This window comes from Astyanax mexicanus, chromosome 16 (assembly GCF_023375975.1).
Source record: "Astyanax mexicanus isolate ESR-SI-001 chromosome 16, AstMex3_surface, whole genome shotgun sequence".
Taxonomy (NCBI): domain Eukaryota; kingdom Metazoa; phylum Chordata; class Actinopteri; order Characiformes; family Acestrorhamphidae; genus Astyanax; species Astyanax mexicanus.
The window spans coordinates 28,456,765-28,481,522 of NC_064423.1; the positions used below are offsets into that span (position 1 = coordinate 28,456,765).

Here is a 24,758-nt window from a genome sequence, read left to right on the forward strand (position 1 = left end):
AGGCATTAGTCCCAAGCCACTTCTTGTCATGACTTTTGACATGTCAGTGTAAAATTCTACAATACGGTATACAGAGTTCCCCCTTTTAAATATGTAGCCCAGGCAGATAATAACATTAAATACAACGCACATCAATAATGATGTATTCCAGAACAGCTCCGCTGCAGATGATTATCACACACTGGAGACTATAGAAGGTCATCCTTTACAATGAGATTTTTACAAACTCCTCTGAACAGATCCACGCTTCATTATAACAGCTCTGCGCGTGAATATAGGCTTCAGATTTCTTCAGACTGTGAAGGTCATGAGGTCATTGTATTATGAGAAGTAATTATATACAATGGGCAGGATCACAAATTATAACGACCCTTTTGGAAGATGTGCACAAAGCATATAAAAGCAATCAAAAGTAATCAAACTGCAGGCCTTTTTGTTTTTCCTTTTTTTTTTTGGTGTTGCACTTAATCAGCCGTATTGAAGTGCTGGAGATTGCCATGTTCTTTGAATTGCCCTGTCGGAGATGCACAAATTAGACACATATAAAAGTTGGGCAGTTATGTTTAAGTATGTGCAGTATGTGTAGAATATGGACATTTATAAATATGTATTTATATATATGTGTGTATATATACATATATATATATGTATGTATATATGTATATACATACATATATATATATATATATATATATATATATATATATATATATATATATATATATATATATATATAAATGCCCTGCTTGAAGCCCTCCTGGATTATCACAGTAGATTTCTGAGTGGTTAATTTCTCTCCAGAACCACAGTCTCCTCCAGAAATCTCCAGAAGTTGAATCTCTGATTTCAAGCCCCTTTGTGGGAGAAATTATTATTATTTTATTTTATTTTTTTGCCAAAGTCAGATCCGGCTCTCCCCTGTGCCCTCTTCCCACCTCCCTCCCTCTGCCCTCCCCCCTCTTGTTGTCCCTGTCGTGTCTCCAGCCCCAAGTAGATGTTCAAAAGTTCACCCGGGTCTGTCCCGTCCCTTCTGTCCGCTGTCCTGCTGCTGGACTTTTGTTCTGCCACATGTCCCGTCTCCACCTGTTGTCTCTGTCCTTTCCGTGTCATTGTGTTTTTATTTTTATCCCTTTTCTTTCTTTTTTTTTTAAACTAGCCCTAGCACCTCAACCTCAGTGCACCCTCTCCTTCTTCCTCTCTCTTTTCCCCTTGCTCTCTCTCTCTCCCCTTATCTTTGAGATATGACCCTCCCATTGGTTTACAAGTCCTACAGTCCTTCGAGAAGAGTCTGTCTGTCTTGCCAGTTCATGGTCAAATCAAGTCAGAACAACTATCATTATCATCTTTCAAAGGTGAAAATATCTTGCAGCTTATTGCAAAAATGCAACAGAAATCTGTAGGAACCCCCTTTATCCACTTCTAGGTAACATTCAATTATTAATAGATTGTTGAAAGAGTGGTGGTGTTAGTCACTACGCTACATCAGCTCATAAAAATAAATCCCCAGCAGCAAAGCCAAGGGCAGGAGAGAGAGATTTTATTACCTTGCCCAAGGACACAGTCCTGCCCAAAGGCATCCCTTTTTTATTATTGGCTGGTTAATCTAACTGCTTAGCTATTCAGTCCTAGAATATGAAACCAGTACATTTTGGCTGACATCTTAACTCTCTCATCACTAGACCAGTTAATCTGTCTGAATACTCTGTCAGTCTTAGGATTCCAGTCCATGACCTTCTGGTTGATGGGTTTGTTAATTTAACTGGTTTTAACTGCGTCCTGAGAATTGAACTCTCAACCTTCTGGTCAGAGACTCACATTTTTTATTACTAGAGTATATACAGTAGTCTACCTGATAACCCTGGCAGCTTTAAGATGTAAACCTTCTGTTTGGTCAACTAGTTCTAATCTGACTGGTTACCCAGTCTGTACTGGGATTTTCAGCAATAGACTTTATAATTTGAATTTAATGATCAGTTGCTCTGATCCGTTTTGGTCAGCGTAAGCTTGTGTTTATCCATGTCTGTAGTTGTAGTCCAGGCAACCTGTAATGCTGTAATTGGCAACATCAATAAACCAGAAAATGAAATTCATGGGAACAGCCCTGGGAATATTTCCAACACAGTTAAAAGATGTGACTAGGAACGTAAAGGCTGAACAGGTTATGAAAGGACCGTTGTCCTCGGCCCGGCTGACCCCAAATCCCCCATAAACCTCCCCTCTCCCTTCTCCCTCTCAGTGGCATCCTCACTCATCCTTACTTTCATATATAGCTTTGGCAGCCTTTGTCTTAGAGGTGCTTAACCGTTCCCTTCGTAGACTAGCACACTTCCTGACATGAACTCTTTTTCATTCTTATTTTCTTTGTTGTTGATCCTTTTTCAGTTTTTTTCCTTTCTAATATTCCTTTTCTTTTTTGTGTGTGTGACTCAGCTAGTTGGAGTTAAGCTACTTTTCCGATGTTGTCATCTAAATTTTATTCTGCGGGTTTATTTGTTTTTGCGTTATGACGTCCTGGCGTGGACTGCAATGTGACAAATTTCCTGTCACATTAGGTCCCACTGGCTGGAGAGAAAAACTAAACTTTCTCAGCATTGAAGTGGGTCCCCCCCTACCCTGCCCCTTCCCCTTTTGTACCTATCCTTTCTTTCTTTCCTTCGTTTAGCAATTTCTACACCTTCCTCTTCTTCCTCTTAGTCCTCCTCCAATTCTTCTTCCTTTTCCTGTTCAGTCGTCTTTGTCTGGGCATGCTAGCGACCCTTCAGTTACATTCCTCTCTGCATTCTTAGCTCAAATCTCTCTCTATCTGGTTTGTTTTTTCATATTTTTGGGTTATTTTTGAGTTACTCTCTTCGTTTCAGTTTGATTTTCTCTACCTATTTATGCATGATGTTTGTGAAAATGATAGCTGCATCTATCAATGGAACCGTGTCAGATTTTAAAGAGGCTTTGTCCAGTTGATTTACCCTCAATCACAAAAATCTGATTAAGGTTTCTCATCTTTAGTGCCAGGCACGAGAACTGATTCCCTCTATATGCTCTGGCACGTACGTACAGTGCGACCGCACACAGGCCCATGTGCGTATATATATATGTGTAGATATATATGCACACGTCTTTCTTTAGGCATAGGCAGAGATTAGAGCAACTGATGCGAGGTTTTTGATCTATTTACGTTTCTGTGCAGTAGGAGATGCTTCCATCAGCCACCTCCTGCTGGGCTTCACAGCATGGAGAGCTGGAGAGTCCTCCCTAGCCCTCCAAGATCAAGTGCAGCTCTCTCTAGTTTTCTAACACTCATTAACTCTTTATGTAGACTTCACATAGTGTAGATCCAGTCTATGCTATAGGTTCAGCTTTAAAAGATGAGAAACTCATAATAGATTTTTGTGTAATTAAATGTGCTGTGATGGATCAGATATTAGTCAATGGAACCTTGTTGCTATGGATTTGTTGCTTTAATGTCAATCTATATTGTCGGTGAAGCAGTTCTGTTAGTTTAGTTTACTTTATCCTTCTTTTGATTTATATAATTTTGTAAGACTTTGTTTACTTTTTACAAGTCTCACTTTTATGATTTGTTGTCCTCTCTTTAGACAACATTTTTGCTCTAAAGAAGGACTCATTTTCATCGCCCTGTCTTGTCACCTCTCTCTTTCTCTCTCTCTCTCTCTGTTTCTCTTTCTTGTTTCCCATCCTCCTCTGGACGATTGCAGTCCGCCGAGTTCCCCCTCGTTTCTCCATCTTGCCCGCCAGTCACGAGATCATGCCAGGCGGAAGTGTAAACATCACCTGCGTGGCTGTGGGCTCCCCAATGCCCTACGTCAAGTGGATGCTCAATTCGGAAGACCTAACACCCGAGGATGACATGCCGGTGGGGCGAAATGTTCTGGAACTGAACAGTGTTCGTGAGTCCGCCAACTACACCTGCGTGGCCATGAGCAGCTTGGGCATCATCGAGGCCGTGTCCCAAATCATCGTCAAATGTAAGGGGAAGGGATATGCGCCACTTATGTAGAGTACTGCTGATTTTCACTTCTGTGATGGTCCACTGCAAATTTGCACAGAGCGTCAGAACTAACTTGAAATTCATGGCAGATCATCAGATTTTAGAAGTTAGAAGAATCAGAGTGAAGTGTCTCATTTCTGACAAACAGATCAGAGTCAAGTTCCAACTCTCTGGGAGTTTAGTCCAAGTTTTACATTGCATATTTTAGTCAAGTATCTGACTTCTAAGTCCAAGTCTATATGTAGAGTCTCTGGGTTGTGAGTTCAAATCAAGCCTTGTATCTTTGGAGTGTGAGTTCAAATCATGTATCAAGTCTCAAGAAGTGAGAGTCCAAGTCGAATTTCAAGTTGCTGGGGTTGTAGTGCTGCGTTGTATTTAATTCTAAAATCTGTTTGAGGACAGTGTTGAATCTCTGGGGTGCATGTCTGAGTCAGCTGTAGACTTTGTAATGTGTGAGTCAAAGTGAAGTTGAGGGTTTATGGTCAGACTAACTTTTTTCAAGTTTTCTCAAGTCTCTAGGTTGTGAGCACAAGTGAGTTCAGGTGCGAGTCCAAGTTAAGTCTCTTGCCTGTAAAGTGCAAGTCTGAATCTAAGTTGACCTCTTGAGTTGTTGATGTGTGAATCAGTATCAAATCTGAAATGGCTTGTGTTAGAGTGCAATTTAAGGATTGTCAGTCTAAGCATTAACATTATCATATGACCCTCTTTTAAAACGTTTACGTGTGGATAGACACAGAAGTAAAAATTCAGCCCTTGTTTGTTATCAGTTGATTGTACTTTTAAGGTGATCAGATTCATGTACATTAATTTATAATAATTCTGCACTCTTTTCAGCATTGCCCAAGCCACCTGGTACTCCAATAGTTACTGAAACCACAGCAACCAGCATAACCATCACCTGGGACAGTGGCAATCCTGAGCCAGTTTCTCATTATATTATTCAATACCGTGCCAAGACTTTGGACAGCAAGTTTGAAACCATGGACTCCATCACTACCACCCGTTACAGCATTGGTGGTCTTTCCCCCAACACAGAGTATGAAATCAGAGTTGCTGCCTTCAATACCATTGGGCAGGGTCCGGCCAGTGAGCCAGTTGAAGCTAGAACAGGAGAGCAGGCTCCTGCTAGCCCTCCCAGGAACATCCAGGCCAGAATTATCTCCCAGAGTACCATGATGGTACGATGGGAGGAGCCGGAGGAGCCCAACGGCCAAATCAAGGGCTACCGAGTCTTTTTTACTATGGACCCCTCTCAGCCAGTGAGCATGTGGCAGATCCACAATGTACATGATAGTGTCATCACCACCATTCAGAACCTGGTGGCCTCAGAGACATACACTATACGTGTGCTGGCCTTTACTTCAGTAGGAGATGGACCATTCTCAGATCCTATTCATGTCAAAGTGCTGCAAGGAGGTTAGTACATTAACTCATGAGACACAAGATATTATGATATTATATTTGTAGCTGTATAGTATTATTGTGTGTATTTCAAATTCCACTAGTTCTAAAACCATGCATTCGTTGGTTACGGCAAATGACTTGCCTAAGCTACAACTAAGCTACAACTGACTATTGTCCACCATATGATGTTTGGTGAATGATTAAAATCTACTTGTATTGACTTGTATTCATAAGCTAAATGCAATTTATGTGTTTTTAAATGCAACCTGATTTTGTGTCAAACTCTCACGTTGCCTCGCCTCTTAGTCCCCGGACAGCCGTCCAAGTTTCAGATTGGTGAGGTGACCGATACCACCATCGAGCTGACCTGGGAGCCATTTGAGAAAGAGGGAATCACTCGCTATGAGCTGCATTATAAAGAAGGCAGTCAAGGGAGCATGGTACGTGTGCTAAATTTCCCAGCATCTGTCCAGTACACGCCCTTAAACTGCCAGTGTACTTTATTGAAACCATTAGAATTACTGCAGAGCCAAAGCAATGCCAGAAACTTCAGTCTATGGGCATTTAGTCTTGTCTCCAAAGAACCAGAGTAGGTGCAGATTTTCAGGCCAGCTGAAAGAATTATCAGTTGTTTGAAGTAGGAGTGGATGATAACACGCTACTATAATACTAACAAAGCTCTGTGATGCACATTATGCAAGACAGTATCAAGATTAGTCCACCAATACTTCCACAATAACAAGATGCAAAAAGTGTTTGTGTTTTTCAGCAGTATATCCAATTAGGAACTAGTCTTTAGAACTAGAACCAACCTTAAAGGGTTACATTAGTCTGGTCCTGCAGTTCCATCAGTATTAGATGTGCTATTGGTCCCAATAATGGTTTCAGAAAAGCTTATTGTAACATGTTTTTTCACAATTATGTTTCCAAATTCAAGTGCCCAAACTGTGGTAGGCTGAATAGACAAAGGTGATTCATATCGTTGCTGTCCTATGAAAAACAGTTATCTCTACTTCTGTTAATTTTTATTTTACTACATAATTTAAACAGACAAACTGCCCCTTACACTGTGCCAAATTGTCTTGATGGATGGACCATTAGAAACTCTTTATGACCTGAAATAAACTGTTTTTACATTGAAACTTCCATTGAAAGTTTGCAAGTTTTTTTCTCTCTCCTGTAAAGCTGCTGATAAGTGTTTTTCATTGGACAGCGACGATATGGACAAATAAATTAAAGCACACCACACTGAATTGAGGTGTTCCATTTGGTCGTATTGCCAACGTTGTATAAAATCTAGCACCTAGCCATGCAGTCTGCCTCTACAAACATTAATGGCAGAATGAGATTTTCTAGACAGTTTTTAGCCCTGCTTTTGGTGCTACAAAGGGCGACAGACTCCATACTAATGCCTATAGAAATTGTAACTGTTAATTATGTAAGTTAGTTCTTTTTACAGCTTAGTTTTCATAAACAGACTTTTGGACTGACCTCATCATCTTACATTAAGTTTTACATTATTTCTTTCAATTAAACAGGTAACGAAAACCTTTTCCCCAAGCTCCTCCTATATGGTGGAGGGTCTTCGAGCAAACACAGAATACTTCTTCTCTCTGGCTGCTGTTTCTAATAAAGGCATTGGAGCCTTCACCAACGAAATCTCCCAGAAGACATCGCAAGCCAGTATGTACTTCTTTCACCTTCTTCTTTTGGTTTTTATGAGTTTGACTGAAATCTGAAGTTATTTTTGTAGACTATAGCAGATGCCTTTAATCAGAGGGTTTGTTTTTAAGTTATAAACAGGGTGTTTGTATCGTCTTGATGTCCTCCTGCTTTAGATGTGTTTTTGAGGACATGAACTTTTTTCTGGATTCTTCACTATAAAATTTGAGAGAGATATACTCTGAAAGGGACTTTAACACAGGTGGCAAGAAATGTCTGTTGAACGTGTGTATGTGTGTTTGTGCACAATTTGTGTGTTTGAATGTGACCAAGAGTTGCCACCAGAGAACACAGGTTGATGTTGCCTACAAGTGCTTCAGAACTTCCAAGAACTCCAAGCGTTTGCTATGTTGTAATCCAGTGCATGCCAACACTCTACTGTCCTATGATTGATTAAGTTCTAAATATATTTTCTGATGATTTCTTTCCCAATAATAATGAAAAACAGGCTGATTTGATGCTGTAAAACTATGTTCTCTCATGTTTTTTCTAAGGGAATAGGTGTTCATATGTAAGGCTACAGTGATATGGGTGATTTGTTTAGTTTAATGGATTCTACACCCCTCGGTGAGGGTGGTGTCACTGGCTGTTGCCCCGCACTCTCTTGCACTCTGTCCCGCCGCCACCCCCTCTTGTTTTTACTCTGCCGCAATTTGTACTTTTGAGATTTCCTAAATGTGAAACAAGCAAATCAATGTGAGCAGATTGATTGGAGACAAGTGCAGCACTCCCCTCTTCCCCACTGCTCTGTTTGTGTTTCTTATTCATTTGTCAACAGCGAGTGCACTTTTTCCCCTCTCGCGAGCGAAATGCACAAAATGTCATTGACTCCAGTGTCTGCCACGGCTTTCCACCACGTCTGCTCTCTCGCTGGGTAATACTGAAGGCCGCGCAGTCAGCGGCCGCTGGAGCCCTGCTGCCAGGCTGCCTGCACGCCAGGAGGAACGGTGAATTATTCAAACAACGCAGTCTAAAAATACACACTCGCTCTCTGACATCATGATTTGGAGTAGATGCCTGAGTGATGAAATATTCAGCGCTTGTGGGCACCTTTGCGACGTTATCCACTGTCTGGTGAGTTGATGCAGACTCCAAATCTCAAAATCCAAGTCTGGAGGCAGAATTCATGCTTTTACAGTATTGGAAAATAAGAATGCCTTTAGTTTTGTTCTGCAAAAATATCTCAAAATAAAATTAAGTCATTTTTATGTGAATATGATTTTTGGTTTTAGAACTAATTTCATTTCATTTTTTTGCTATTTTTGTCAATATTTCTGTAAGAATGCCATTACTTTGGTAGCACAAAATCATAATATTGTTCATATTGTGTGCTACTATTTTATGAATTTGGATGCTTCTATTATTTTTTTGTGAGACAAAATAAATTGTCGATTGATTTTATATTTTATTTTAAGTGCTATTTTTGTAGAATAAGAATGCCATTAGTTTGCTTACACAAAATCGTGGCATTTGCTAGAATTGTGTGCTCTTTATAAATAGGTCATATAAGTAAAGCTTTTTCTTATACAGGATATACCTTGTTATTAAGGAAAATAGCAACACGTGTTTCTTAAAGCAACATATTGCATTTATAGTGTGAATAGTGAACAGTTTGCCTTTATAATAGGTTTCCCAACCTTTTTTGTTAAATATATTTAATTATAATTAAATTTTATAATAATGTCCAATAGCAAAAAAAAAACTCTTTTACCTCAAACCTCAACACCTCAAATTACACCAAATAAACCCTTATTTACTGTAAGACTTTGACCTATAAGACTAGGTCAAAGCCATGAAGTGTGACATGCTGACAAGAGAAAAGTGAAAGAAAGCCGTGGCAGCAGGAGCTGCTCTATATTTAACACGTTTCTGTTCTAACCAGCTCTTAGCAGCTTGTTGCCTTAGGGTGCCACCTGTGCAGGTGTGGGTGGGGTGTGTTTTGGGACAGTAATCCACAGCGGTTTACACACGCAGAGTCACAAGCTTGAGCGATGTAGGCGCCACGGTCTGCATGCACCACTCTTCACCTGCCTGAAGGGGGCACTCTGGAGTGCCTGATACTGCATTTCTTCCCCGAACACACTGGCCAGGCCAGGCATGAGCTAACCTGTGTACATCCATCTGCTCCATCCTCTATATGTGTCTGTGATTTCTGTGTCTCCTTTTTACGCTTTTATTGATTTTCTGGAATGATAAGAAAACAGATTGGATATATTTCTTTCAAAATCTCACAATACTTTCATCCCAGTATATTTATATATGTGTGTGTATGTATGTGTGTGTGTGTGTGAGTGTGATCTCTCTCTGTTTCACTTTGTTCCCCGCTGAAATGAAACAAAAGCTCCCCTCCGTATGGCTTGATTATCACCTGGCTTTGTTTCTTTGTTTCTTTCAGTGTCAGATAAAGAGACATTCTGAGAGATTTCAGTTTCTCTTTCCTTTGTTTTTTTTTGGTTTGGTTAAGTTTTAGTTTCTGATTTTTTATGAGACACATATGGTTCACTTCACATCAGAGGACAGCTTTCAGAGAGTTCTTTTGCCCTCGGTTCCTTTCTTGTCCCTTTTTCTTTCTTTTGTTTTGCCACGACAGTCAGCAACCTCAGCCCCCCAGCAGCAGCACAGCACTTAGCATTACCAAAGAAAATCCATTAAACTAAAGGTGAGAGTAAGTATCTCTGGGGGACAGTTTTAGCCTTCTGTTTGCACCTGTGTGACTCTGGTCCACATGGGCTTTAATAGAGAACCTCAGAGATGGACGCTTTGCTTTTCTGGAGAGTCCTTTCTCAAGCAGACCTAAAATAGTAGAGTCATTCTGAGAAAGAGCTCAGGAAGGTCATAGACACAACAGGCAGTCCCAATACAGCGCAACACTCCACATAAAACATGCAAACTTATATTCTAGCATGGGTTCCCGAGAGGTAAGTGATCACAGTTCGGAAGAAGTCCAGCCGGCCACTGTCTGTTTGTCTCTGTAACATTGTGATTAACAGCCTCCAGATATGTTTATTTCTTTTTACGAGACGGCCGCTCTCCAACTGTTTATACTCGGACATATTCCACCACCGTGATCATTGAGCATGTAACCTATCTGACATAAATCACTGCGGTGAATCAGTGAAGCCTGATGCTGAGATGTGTGGGCCCTTGGGAAATCTCTTTCCCTCCCACATGCTTCAACTTGTTCGTGTTTCTCGTTCGCGTGGATGGAGCTCCTGTCAGGACCTGCACTGCTGCAATCATAAGAGCAGTTTTTCTGACAATGCTCGAGATTAGATCAGTGGTCCATTCACAAGTACATGCATGTAGCGATTTCGGAGCCTCCAACATATTCCCATCATGACAGCGGAATATGGTCACAAACAAACAACAGGGAGTTGCTGCCCAGAAGTTAATTCAATTTGCTAATGCTCTGTTTGCGTAAAGCGTCCTTGAGAGCCTCCGGTTTGAGCCATAGCTGGAATAGTCGATAGTGGTACCATGAGAAATAGAAGACTGATTCACCAGGAAAGAATATTAGGTAATGATAAAAGTCCCTTTAGATGTCATTTAGATGAGGGGAACAACAATCTGCAGATGTATCGTGTGGACAACTACTGTAGAGTCGTAGAGAAGTAGGGAAGGTCGAACAGCCTGCCCTATTCCTGGCTGTTTCCTTAGCAAGCTGTTAAAAAGCCTGACGTGCCTCTTAGCTGCTTGCCTCTAAAAGACAAAGCTTCCCTGCTCCAGCAGTAATGGAGTAAAGAGAGAGAGGAATGAAGAGAATTCCGCCGTCCTAAACGAAGCCGTCTTACTGCCATCTCCCCAAACTCAAACAAACGGCCAGCCACGAATGGAGCAAACAGAGAGATAGAAGAGTTCTGTCCTTTTCCTCGTGCTCCCTTGCTCTCCCTCTTCCCCGCAAGCAATAAATCCAATTACCTCAGTGCGGCACCACCGGGTGCCTTCATTACGTGCGCACACACATACTCGCTGCATCGGATCGCTGCACGTGTTCGCACGTTTACACCGGCTGTAACGAGAGTTTGCCGTGTTTACCGTGTTCTCCTCGGGCGCTCACATGTATTTGAACACTAATAGGTCAGACTAAATGACCATTAAGGTTGGAAACCTCTTGCTTCCCTCGGCAAGTAGAGTGGCCACCTGGACTTCTTCACGAACGTGAGAAAGAAGAGTAAATCTTTGTGTTTTTTGTGCTTTTTATTGTACAGTATACTATGGTCTTTACATTATTGATTTCCAGACTCAGTACAGAATACCTGGGAGCCATTATTGTTGGCCATTGTGGTCCAACAGTCAGTCCTTAGTCGCCAAGTAGTTACCAATGCCTCTACTGACAGGCAAAGGGTACTCTTTAACCCCCTACAGCTACAGTTCCTCAAATTCGTACAGTAGGATATTATCCACATATATCTATAGACATTGATATATATATCATACACCTGAAAGGCTGATTGCTTTCAAGGAACAAAAAGAGGAATGTCTAGGGGGTCAGAGAGATAGACACCCTTGGGCTGGTCAGTGGATGGCTGAGACTTTGGCCTCCTGGGATATAACGATTCTACCAGTCAGTGGCTGTTCAGACAATTATGTTCACTTCAGACATGGTCTTGTAGGGTCCACAAGTTGAGCTCCAGAGAGTACCTACCCTGCATTAGCCTCTTGTCTTCTAGGCAAGAAGGTTCAGCAGGGCTGGAGGTGGGAGCTGAATAACAGAAGAGGGTGGGTTTATAAAAAATGTATGGACAAGAATCGCATTTCAAATTCTTTAAATTTCGGTTACCTTCAGGATTCTAAAGCTATCAAACCTGTGGGCATGTCCCTCAGTCATAGAGTGTGCTTATGAAGATTGATATGAGATTATACATTAGCTTAGCCTTAGCTGCCAGGGGTCATCACAGTCAAATCACTCAAATTAGAGTGGCAGATTTGAAATCCCCTATGTTTAGCCAAACAAGCAGTTTAGCCTCCCTCTTATCATAATTGCAGCTGGTTTTGTTTCAAATCAACTGGAATATCTGCTAGCCTGTCCGTTTAACCAGCATAAGGATTAATTCCTTAATTATGACAGTTAATGAATACTGATATTGCCAACGAATGACATCTGCACCCCGAATCCTTCATGACCTAAAATGTCAGTTACCGGATAATGAAATATCGCTTTATATTAATTAATTTAGCACATTATATACATGAGAAAAGCTTTAAATTATATTTATAATGGTTAAAAAGAATGCAACCCACAGGTTCCACACTTGGCAAGAACGTCAATTGCTGGTCTTTTAACAATCAAAGAGGCAGTGCCTTTTCCCTGGTTGACTGTGAGCTGATCTCTATGGACAAGCATGTCACCGTCAAATATTAAGACTCTTTTCCACCCTTAAACTGAGAACTGGGCAATCGATTCTGACATTTAAAGAGTTTGTGAATACGCTTCGAGAGAAAAGAGGGCCGAAGAAAGATAATCCAGAAAAGCTGGACGAAATAAAGCCGTTTGTGATAAACAGGGATGTTAATAGAGCTTTTTATGTAACATAAGACATCGCAAAGGGCTGGTGGCAGGCAATAAATAAAAGAAGTCCGATGATGGGTCAAATTAGTTTAGGCTGCCATGAGCACGAATGGCCAAGTGCTTCTTGCCCCCAGCCCTAACTTTAATGAATGCATCAATGGCTGTTGCCTGGACTAATAGCTGGCCGCCAGGTCCTTTCTTGTTTATGAGGCAGCATGGAAAAGAGCTTTAATCCAGCCTGAAATCTTTATTCTGCCCAGTCATATACAATTCAGTCTGTGGAACCCAGTCAAATGTAACTACTACTTGTAACTAAACTTTCTCAAAACCTATGCAGATCCCCAAATAATCAACCTAATCCTGGGTGTAACTCAACAAATTTCTGTTCAAGCCTTTCCTTAGGCCAAAAACATTTCCTCCAGTCATGACTGTAGCCTAGCAACACTTCCTCAAGTCTTGACTATGGTCCAACAGAATTTTGTATAATGATGTCTGTAGCCCAAAGGCATTCTACCCAATTCTGACTATAAAATAGCACAATTCTGTCTTCTCTTAACTGCGGACCCAGCAATATTCTGCCCAATCCTGACAGTAACTCAAGGAAATTCTGCCCAATCTCATCTGTATCCCAGTTCTGTTGATTCCCAGCTGTAGCCCACCAACATTTTGTCTAATCCCAAGTGTAGCTCAAATAATTTCTGTCAACGTTACTCATGGACTCTTTGCCCAGATCTGACATCAAGACCAACCTGGTGACACTATATAATATTTGAGAAATTATGTTGAAACTCCGCAAAACCCAACATTTTTGCTGAGTTCGGGCTGCTGTTTCAACATCTGTAGACTGCACACACCATAAACTGGTCAAGACAATATTTTCTTAACTTTCTAAAACTAGTTTTTACTCCAATACTAGTGTAACAGGATTCTGTCCAACATAAAGGGTTCAGGATGGGTTTTAGGATTAAAACAGATGTGGTCAGTGGCTCCCTCTCAACCTTGTGGACCCTCAGAAGACTGTTGTAAGCAGTGTAGAGTACAGTCCTGGCTAAAGCACTGGGACAGTCCTTCCCCTCTGATCACCGCAGGGCAGTCTAAAGCTCACTCTGCACATTTAAAGTCCAAACATAGATCTAACATACCGCAAGTCAATGTCATTTCGGGCTTCTGTGAAGGCTAAATCTTCAATGGAGGCTTTTAAAAGCGTGTGCGTTTTGCTGAGAAAGTTTTTTCTCAGAGGGGGAGGGTTGACACCCACCGGCTCTGGGAAAGTAGTCTCCCTGTGGCCGGGTGCTTGTGGTAAGAAAGTCTTTTAAAAAATTGTGTTTGAAGGAAGCCAGGTACGTATGATGTAAAGAAAAAAAAATGTTTTGTTTTGCTGCTTTTAATGCTCTTATTTTCAGTTTGAAGCTCAGTAGCTTTCCATGTATCTTATGAGTTGACATTTGGATCCTAATGTTTTTTTTTTCCTTTCTAGTCATTCATTTTGCAGAGAAATTCATTTCCCTGTAATCCCTTAGTCAGTTTTGAGTTAATTTCAGCTTTTTGCAGAGGGATGTTCTGTTTGCTTGAAATTTCAATTATGTTTTCTCTTGATTTGTTTTCCGTGAAATGCCCTTATCATTTGTTTGTTGTTTGGGTTGAACACATGCCTTCACCAATAGAGATAAGTGTCACTGTAATAATGAACTGGGCTACTTTCAGAAGCAGTTTGAGAAATTAGTTTTTAGCAGAAAAACGAGCAAATCATTGCAAAGCAATGTAAAATATGTTGAGGAATAGACAGACAAGAGGCTGCAGGTTCCTTTGGTGCCGAGTGACGAGGTGGGTTAGAGCTCGCCGGCTCTGTGCCTCTCCGTTTACAATTGCTTAGAGAGCACAGGCTGTTTGAGTCAATACGATTAAGACCGAGCTATGATATTGATTCAGAACCTGGCGCATGTAGTAATTTCTCATCTGCTCGGGTAGAGAAAGCTCCACAAGAGAACCACAAACACTAGACTGAAAAACATCCATTCAGATGCCGATAAAATGCTGCAGCTCTTTCCTGCGAGGATGATAACATCTCTGTTGCTCCAAGAGCTCAGACTGAAACAGATCCAATCTCTCACCAACGTGAGGGAAATGATGGTGTGATATGAAGCAGGACAGGACTGCACATGCCAAAGCTGTGCGGTGTTAGCGTAGCTTAGCGTAGCCCAGATTGGTTAATTCAGATTGGACTGTAGCCCTCTGGGTCGGTCCATACTCAATAGTTTCATCATTTTTCATTATTATGCATGTCATGTTACCTTCCTCTTCTGTTCACATTTGCATTCGCCCTTTGAATATGTTTTTCTTTTCACTGTTCTTATTGTTTTTCTGTTACTTTTCAGTTCTTACGTTCAGTATTGTCGTTGCTTGTCTTTTCAGTTTGGTTTTTCCCTTTTATCATTTTCTTTTTCTCTTTCCCATCTTTTCGTTTTTTGTTTTCCACCCTCCCTTGTCCCCGCCCCTCCTCCTTTCCTCCTCCTACTCCTACTCCTACTCCTCCCCTCCTCCCCCTGCCTGAGCAGAGCCCTCCGCCCCCCCTCAAGAGATTAAGTGCTCCAGCCCCAGCTCCACTTCCCTGTTGGTAAGTTGGCGCCCCCCGCCGGCGGAGAGCCAGAACGGGCCGCTGGCCGGGTACATAGTGCGCTACACCATGGCGGGGGGCGGAGCCGAGAGCAGAGCCGATCCCGCCGAGGACATCCAGGTGCCGCCCACCTCCAGCCAGATTACGCTGCAGCGGCTGGAGAAGTGGACGATGTACCAGGTCACCGTGGCTGCGGCAACCGCCGTGGGGCCTGGACCAGAGAGCCTGGCCCTCACCTGCCGCACCGACGAGGATGGTACGGGACCTTGAGTCGTGTTTAGCATAAAACAATGTAGTTTTATTGTGGCTCAGATGTTACAGATGATAAGTTGTCGTTCAATTTTGCACTATGCATGATTCATACTCAGTAAAAATGTAAAGTCAGGCCAGCTTAAAATAATACAGTATATACTTACAGAGTAACTTAAAAAACTTACTTTGAGCTAGCTCAATTTATTTAGACTCAACTCCATCATTCCCATCTGTAGGTTAGGTATTTTCCCTATCACATGACATGCCCAGATTGGAAGGTTTTTCAATGAAACACTGAGGGCTTACTTGTGTTTGTGTTTATGATGTAGCAGCAGTTAGACTGTAGGGCCACTCCAGAGATGAATCAGATGAAAAAAACAGAGATACACTACATAAAAACGCAGCCATAAAGCCATAAGTTTGAATCCCATGAACACCACATGACCTCCGTGACCAGAAGTTATGTTGGGAAAGAATTGTATAATAATGTATAATAATCAGTTGTTTTTATTAGTTTGATCATATCAGTCACTGTTGAAGATTTTGGCCATATTTTTACCATTCACCTGTTCAACACATTTTCTCCAACTCATAAAATACTTCTACTCTACTAAATATTTAGTTGTCTTAATGGCTTTTTTGATGAGTTTAAAAGTTCCGTTCTTAACGTTTCCCTTTTCTTAATATTACTCAGTAAAATTAGCAGCTCTACCATTGTCCTGATACTTTATTTACACTAGCAATGACAAAAGCCGTTTAGATCTGGAATAAAAGCCCCCAAATATAGTTAGAAATTACTTACTGATGTAGACCAGCTGTGGATTTAGAAGTAAAAAATGATTTTATGGACTCCTTATTTTATTTCCAACCCATCTCTTGTCCTCGCTGAGGCAGACAGGCTGCTTATGAGGTTTGAAATGATCCTCAGCTAGCTGCCGGTTGTAAGAAATTGTGCCCGACAACGCTGCTGACAAGTCTGCTCGACTGACTGACAGCTGGAGTTCAGGGGACAAGCCGCTAATCGATACAGAACGCCCCGTGCTGTTCTTCAACAGCCAGGCACACGCCACTCCTTGATGGATGTGTGTTGGGGAGGCGGGCCTTGGGGTTCTCTTTATGGTCAGATGGGTCAGACAGGGGCCACGGGCCCATCTAAAGGGATATTTTCTTTAGAAAGCCTGTTCTGTACCAAAATACGATCTGAATCCTGGTGTGATATATTTGTACATTGGAAAATCAAGGGTGTGGTGATTTAATACTGTTCAAAATCACTGGAAAGAAACACATTGGAAGGAAAATTGCATTTAATAGTTTGATATGATACAGTGGCCTAAACCAAATCAAATAACATCAATGATTAATGCATTGAACCTAACTAACAGAAATTATACATTGATAATTAAAAACAAAAAAATTATGGATGCCAGGCCACAGTCCACTGGGCAGACTTTATTTAGGACAGGAGACAGGAGACTCTTGTAAATTGGTGACTTCATCAGTGGAGCTCTTATCCACCCTCCAGCCCAATATCATCTACCAGCTAAATCAGAAAAACAAAGCAAAATTAATAAGCAAATGCACATAAAGGAAAAACACTGAGCATGCTCTTAGCTCCCCTGTGTGCTCCATCTGAGTATTTTTAGACTGCACATGTAGCCCAAATGGTATCCAATGGGAAACCCAACTGTGAACCTACCTGGAACCCATCTAGCCCATGTTTAAGTGAGCTCCACATGATCCTGTTGGCTGGGCAAATACATGCAGGTCTTACTTTGTTTAAATCTTAGCCAATAAATTATTAAAACCACATTTTATACATTGGCTGGCTTCCCCTTTCACATAAAATGTGCAATCCTTAACTAGACACACAGGTATGGTTAAAATGATGCACTTTCACCCTTTGCAATTTACTCTGCACATATGCTTTTGCTGTAAAAGAGTCATATTAAAGAGTGCTTTCGTACCTCTGCTCCTCACGTTATGTAACACAATAGGCGTCTTATACTGACAGCATTGGGGGCCTATTGGTTCCTGAGAGTGATGGCGTACACAGTAAATGCAGGCTTTAAACACCAAGGCCTCATATAAACAGATTTTTCATTAGCTTTCCAATCCAAGGCTGAGGGCCGAGCGGCAGCAGACGGTAGATTGTTCTGTAGGGAGGAGAAAAGAGCGATAAGCAGAAGCAGAAGACTGAGAATGTATAAAGGCGAGATATTTGATTTGAAGTCTCTTAAGTCAGTAAGTGCATTTGAGACTTGTTTCACCTAATCGAATGCATTTGTGCTGAAGGCGGCAGGATAGGGTTTCGCACGGCTCCTGGATGATGGTGCCAGTGCGAGGCCCTGCCTGTAGGTGTACGACTCTGTGACAATAATAACAGTCAGGGAAAAAAAAAAAAAAAGAACTGTAACACAGAAAATTGATCTATTTTGTCTGCGCCACAAATTGTCTGCTGATACAGCACTGGCCTGTATTTGTGTCTCTTTCAGGTGCTGCAGATAAAGCTATTCAGAGCCCAGTTAAATAAAGCTGAATAAGCAGAAGCTGTTATATTATTAACCCTTAGTATTTGTTTAGCTGCATTAGTTAGATTTTATTAGTAATCATATTTGCAGAGTCATATGTAAAGGTGTAAAGACCTGCAGCATTACTGTATTAATATGGTATTAATCATTCTGAGTGGTATATGTGAGCCGCTAGTAATTTCCAGACGGAACCCGGGTGACATTAATGTTAATAATGTGTTTATAATGTTTGTATCTCTCAACTTGTCAACAAATACATGTGTACAGTTTGTATTGCATTTATGACGGTGGAGTAAAAGTGAATTACACTCCCCACCTGCAGGGGGAGCTCAGCAGCAAAACATTCCTACTATAAGCTTTACTTAAAAGCAATAAAAACACACATAATAATGCACAAAATAATTTTTCCTTTGCTCTAATCTAAAAATTGTATTAGTATTCATTATTAGTAGAAATATACTTTATCTTGTATGACAGATATGAAGGTTGTTTCAGGTTGTCAGAGCTGTGACTTTTTACCCATAGTTCCCGGTGCGCCCCCTCGGCGGGTGGAAGTGGAGGTGATCAACTCAACTGCGCTGAAGGTGATGTGGCGCTCCCTGTTGCCAGGGCGACAGCACGGGCAGATCCGTGGTTACCAGGTGCATTATGTGCGGGTGGAGAACGGAGAGGCCCGCGGGCTGCCGCTCATTAAGGACGTGATGCTCGCTGATGCTCAGGTATGATGGCCCAGTCACTGCTTGTGCTTTAAATTTGGTTTGTGTTGGGGGTGTGAATATGTGAGCTCATCAGTATTTGATTATATGTGACTTTTTTTTAAGACATTTTGTCAAAACAAAGTAAAAAAAAAAATGCTGCACCCAGAAGTAAGCGGACAACATGAATCAAACTTGGTGGGTGGTTGTGCCGCTATCTATCTTTCCACTAAAGACTACTATTATCCTACCACAAAATCTGCAGGGATATTTCACACTATTAGAAACTCTATTTAAAGACGAATAGCATGTTGCATATCAGTCTTTTTAATTTTTTTAACCTTTGAGACCTAAATTATGTTCCAGTGATGTAAAAAATAAGTCCTGTTTTTTGTCTGAATTGAAAACAAAAGACACAACTATTTTAATATTAATAAATCTCTATAAAAATAAATCCAATTACCTAAAATCTTGATTCCTAAATGATAAAAAGTGTCGTAAATCACAGAATTAGGAAAACTAAGCTTATATTATTTTACCTCATTTTTCCTGTAGTGCATTGGCTGGTTTATGATACATTCTGAGGGACAGCAGGTCTCAATTAGTGTTCTGTGCAACAAAACATTTGAAAAAAGAAAATACATGATGCCCATTTTAATTGATGCAGGGTCTGAAAAGGTTAATCATTTGTTGTTCCTGGTAATCTTTTTTTCTTCCCAAATAGCATTCAAGTCCGATACTTCCTTCTGGGTGTTACTATTTATTTGATAATTAGTGTATAATACAGATGCATTTTTCAAATTACCTATATTTCTATATCAGCCAAAACACACAAAAATAGTCCCTTGAATTGTATTACAGTCCATCAAAATTAATCAGTTTAAAGACAGCAGAAGCAACATGTTTACACCCCTGCTACATTCTGTACCAAACAAACCCCCCCCACCCACCCACCCAGTGCCTCTCACTGCTTTGTAAATGCTCTATAGAACCTCTTACATAGCTTGGCTCTTTTTCTTTCATAGCCCTCGTCCACAATACGATCCATGAGTGGTCTATAAGCTCTTATCTCCCAGTGTAGAGAAACGTAAGGCTGAGTTAAACCTGCCAGACCCTCTCCTGCAGATAACAGCACGCTGAAGCTGATTATTCCACTGGTGTCAAGGCACCAAGCGCACAGCTCAGGAGGAGATACCTGAGCATTCAGAGTGCAGGAAGACTGTGACAGCGTAGAGTATGAAATTAGAATGTAGGAAAGAACAGTGGAGGAGTTGGGAAGTGGATGTCAATGAACCAGAGCTTTGGCTCAACTCTGTAGAACTCTGTATAAACCTCAAAGGCATCGCTGGTTGTAGCAAGGACATATTGTATCATTTTTATTTAATCACAGTTAACTGTTTTATATATTTGAAGTGTAGAAAAGCGGCTTGGGATCTTGAGGAATTTTTAATATTTTGGAGTTAGTAATAGGCACTATTGGACTCTGACATATTTGGTTCACATGCAGTACCAGTCAAACATTTGTATTAGTTTTGTTTTTAAGCGTTTTCAAGATAATTGGATGTAAAGACTTCTTTTTCTAAGCTATCTAAATAATAAATGTGTATATGATAGTGTTTCTATTTGCAGCTCATTAGAGCATTCAGAATTATTTTTATTATTATCTTGTTATGATACACACAAGCTAATATTTTAGCCTCAAGCTAACATGCCACAAGTTAACATGGTGCACTTTGATGCAAAAGCTCTAAGGGTTCCATCTCTAATAAAAATAGTCATGTTGATGCTTATGTAGGAATTTAATTCCAAATCTTAAACTGTGCATTTAAAACTTTTCTCGGTTGAAATTCTCATCTATAATGAAGAGATTTTGAGTTCAGTTCTGGCAGTGCCTCAACCTTGTGTACCTGGAAGTCCAAGCGAGCAAAACTAGCCTTCATCATTCTTTGGTAGTTAGTGTTCTCCTCCAAGCATGTTAAACTCTATTGATATTGAGTTACAGCAGTTGAGCTTCTTAGGTTCTGGTTGAAATAAAGGCAACCTGCGCTATTCCAGGTTATAACTCTTTTCTATAACACCTAATCCATGTACAATCTCTGCCTGAGTTGAAGGTAGTGTGGTAAAGCAGGAAACCGCTAAAATGTGCAGGGCTGGTTTTAGTCTTGTTTAACGGTAATGTAATTAAGACCACTCTAACTGGAGGACACTTTATTGCCTAGCCTAAATTGGAGTCAAATTTGCTATAAAAAAACACAATATTTAATATGTTTGGATGCTCAGTATATCACCATTCTATGAGCAGAACTTTGTTAATAACCATAAATAATATTGGAAGCTAGTTTTACAGAATGGGATTCATAGATCACAATGACTTCAATGATTCAAACTGACATTCAGGACCTCTAACCCTTAAACCCTTAAAAACATGCCACCATATACAAAAAAAAAAACTTTAAAAAGCTAACAGGGTCTCAGCATGTGTGTGTCATCTTCAACTCTGTTTGAACACACATCCCAGGAGGTTCCTCATAAAGCTACTTGAGAAACCACCAAGAGTAAAAACAGAGTAAAGCAGCATGAAGTCACAGCGGGGGAAATCAGTGAAGAATCTAAAATATAAAATGCTTTGATTTGTTTTGCTCATCTTTTGCAATCACTGCGTAAATCTGTACACTCTTAAAAATAAATGTGCTTCAAAGAGTTCTTTGTAAAATGTCATAGAAGAATATTAAAATGTTGAAAATTTCTAGCCAGATGCCGCCAGTCACAATCATTACCACAGACTGTGCTGTCCACTGTGGATGGTAATAATGCCTTCTATGGTTTATATGTATGATACTGTGGAGCGAGGTACATTAAATGCCTGCAAACTTCCTGAAAAATGTAATGTCCCATCCATCTGGAGCCCCCATTATCAATCCTTGCCCAAATTTACATTACTATAAATCACAGTGCCTTGTCTTGGGCAATGCTGGTCAGATGTGAGAATTCCCAAGCCACACTTTTGTAATGACTTTTGGCACATCAGGGTATCAACCATGGTTCAACCAAGATGGTTTTCTATGGTATTTCTCACTGAACCCTTTGAAGCATTGTTTTATATTATTTTAAAAGTTTCTGTTATTTAAGAGTTTGAAAATATCAAATTTTATCATTCCAACAAGTGGAAAATTTGTAAAAGTAAAAATGATGAGAACAACTCTGGTCAGACTGGTACTGTAAGTGAGCATAAACTCTGTATTTAACTCTATATGAAATTGGGCCCTGGTTATCTGGTATCTGATGCAAGAGTGTTTCAGTGCCGATTTAACCTTGTTCCAGTACATTCCACGGATCGAGATAAAGCAGAATTCTCACGTCTATAGAGGCGCATCCACTCAGTCTTTCACTTTACCCTGAAGACCCTTTGAAGGTAGCTCTTGAGCGACTGCGCTCACAATCCAGGAGTGTGTTAATGGAAGTGAATGGTGCATAAATTACTATAAATACATTCTTTTATGTGTAATGCATTAGGCTATAAACGGATGTGTAGTAGACCTACAGATGGGAAAATCTGCTTGCTGGAAGAAGTGAATGAAGTCCCAAATTGACAGGCGGAGTGAACGGAATCCTTGAACAGGGCTGCTCCTTTTTTTCCCCTTTTCTTTTCCTCATGACCTACTTTTAAAACACTCTTTTCGAAAGTCGTCTGCCTCAGTGCCACTCTTTTCCCTCTCTTCCCTCTCGTCTTTTTTTTCATATTCCTCTTCTCTCTCTCTCTTTCTTTCTCTTGAAAATTGCTTTCACTTGCGCTCTCCTCTCTTGGGTTTGGGGGTCAGTGGGAAACGGACGACACGGCCGAATATGTGAGTACAGAGATGCGGAGAGTTTGCTGTAGTCTAAAAAAATAATAAAGCACGCGGCATTGCATCAGCCTGAGCGTTCAGACGTTCAGACGGTGTGGAGTGGACACGGCCAGCCCGGGCCACTTAAACCGGCCTTAAAGCGACGGCTGGGCTGCTATGTTGGGCTCTTTGATCTGAGATGAGTGTGCCAATGAGAACACACCAGTGATGACATGCTGAGGGGGTGATGCAATGCCCAGTGCTCGTTAATGCCTGACTGTATTGATGTATTGTGAGTGTGTGTGTGTGTGTGTGTGTGTATGTGTGTGATGTGCCTTGTTGTGCAGTGGTGCTGTGAAGTGTTGTATTGCATTGTATTTTGTGTGATAGCGCAATGAAGCTCAAGAGGCTAAAGACAAGCTGACAAGTGATACTGAAGGAAAACACATTGTTTTTTTTTTTTGTTTGTTTTTTTTACTTGTTTTTTTTTCTTTTAATATTATTTATATATTATATAGAAGATTATATTGTATTAAAACCACTCCACAAATATTGCTACTATTAGATTGTGGATATACCATACACAATGCAGGTTCAAACTGAATTAAATCACACCTTTTATGATGCTAAAAATTCATACTGGATTTAAAAACACTCCATAATTATTCCTCGGTGTTCCTGCAGGTCCTTACAAAGTCTTAAAATGTCTTAAAAATTAAAACCCGGGTAATTAAGGTCTTATATTGTCTTAAATTTACTGTAAATTTGCTGTAGGTATTGAATTTTCAGACGGTGTGTTTAATACCGTTTAATACAGTGGGTAAACACATGCTAACTTTAGCAGTGAGTTAGCCATTGTTACAGGAAAGAGAACTAAGGTTAACGGAGAGCTAGCTAACATTAGCGGTGAGGTAGCTAACATAGTAACATTAGCAGCGAGTTAGCCACGTGACCATGGGGAGAACTCAGGTTAGTGGCAAGCTATACAATATTAGCTGCATGCTAGATAACATGGTAACATTAGCCGTGAGTTAGCTGTGTCAAATTTTGATTTCCAATACAACAGCTTATTTTCTACCAATGAAAATATGACTAAATTTTTGGGTAATTATGTTGGGTAAAATTATACTTATTGTGGTCTAAAAAAGGTCTTAAAAAGCATTAAAATTAAAGAACCCTGTTACTGAATGACTGTTGAAACCACACACACATATTGCGATTTCATACTGTATTCAAATATGCCACACCTGTTTTACAGTCAAACTGAGGAAATGACACAGAAGTCAAATTCATACTGCAAATACTGTATTAAAACACCTCCAAACACACACACACACTGAAGTTTCATTTTGCATTATGTCACTCAATAATAATTACTGGTAATGGGTGACTGATAAAACTAGAGAGACTACAAACAACTCATATTGGATTAAAGTCATTCTAAAATGTTTACTATCAATCTAAGAAAACCATACACAGTGCAAATTCACACCACTTTTTGTACAGCCAAACTGTAAAAATCAGTAACACTGCCAATTCATACTGGATTAAAGCTGTCCCACAAATGTGGTTGTCAGGCTGTGAATTTGATAAACCTATTGGATGTGCTTTTATTTATTTTCAACTTCACAATAGACTGTATTATTATTTTTTTAAACTATAGTTTTTTTAACTATATTATTAACTATAGGTTTTTTTATTAACTATAGTTTTAATGTTTTGTATGTAAATAAAAAAAATAAATATAAAAGTAGACTGATATTATTCCAGAGTGAAAGTTTCTCATATGGCATTAATGGTACAGTAATTTGCTTATTGCCACACTCTGCAATATCAGTATTTGAAAAACCAGTATATCACATTATTTGTAATGCTACAAATTCATTCTGGATTTAAAACCACTATTACTTCAAAATAGACTGTTTTAATTATTTTTTATTAACTACAGTTTTAATGTTTTGTATGTAAATAAATAAAAGTAAATATAAAATTGAAGTGTTTCTCGTACAGGATTAATGGTACAGTGATTGGCTTATTGCCACTGTCTGCAATATCAGTATTAGAAAAATCAATACATCGCTAATGACGCCTGTATTAGCATGTCCAGCAGCCCCGTTTTACTCAGTAGAAATGTGGATTTTTTGTTTTTGTGAATCGTGATGCTTTTGTTTCTTTTTTAAGTAACACACAGATCTGCATGGCTC

General features: G+C 40.1%; 1 protein-coding gene across 15 annotated transcripts in view; it reads left to right on the forward strand.

The window, feature by feature from the left end:
- ptprsa (protein tyrosine phosphatase receptor type Sa) overlaps positions 1-24,758 on the forward strand; it is a 310,811-nt gene that overhangs the window by 224,193 nt on the left and 61,860 nt on the right. For 8 of the 15 annotated variants that reach the window (XR_007424918.1, XM_022669860.2, XM_022669866.2 and 5 more), the window contains 7 exons: positions 3,714-3,983; positions 4,841-5,422; positions 5,717-5,850; positions 6,949-7,093; positions 15,197-15,511; positions 18,561-18,754; positions 22,549-22,575. Coding sequence is in view for 14 of the 15 variants with exons in the window: in XM_022669860.2 (XP_022525581.2) it covers positions 3,714-3,983; positions 4,841-5,422; positions 5,717-5,850; positions 6,949-7,093; positions 15,197-15,511; positions 18,561-18,754; positions 22,549-22,575 (1,667 nt within the window). In the remaining variant the exon portion in view is untranslated. The remainder of the gene's footprint in view (positions 1-3,713; positions 3,984-4,840; positions 5,423-5,716; positions 5,851-6,948; positions 7,094-15,196; positions 15,512-18,560; positions 18,755-22,548; positions 22,576-24,758) is intronic. The other 7 variants (XM_049465926.1, XM_049465930.1, XM_049465927.1 and 4 more) reach the window with 2 other exon arrangements.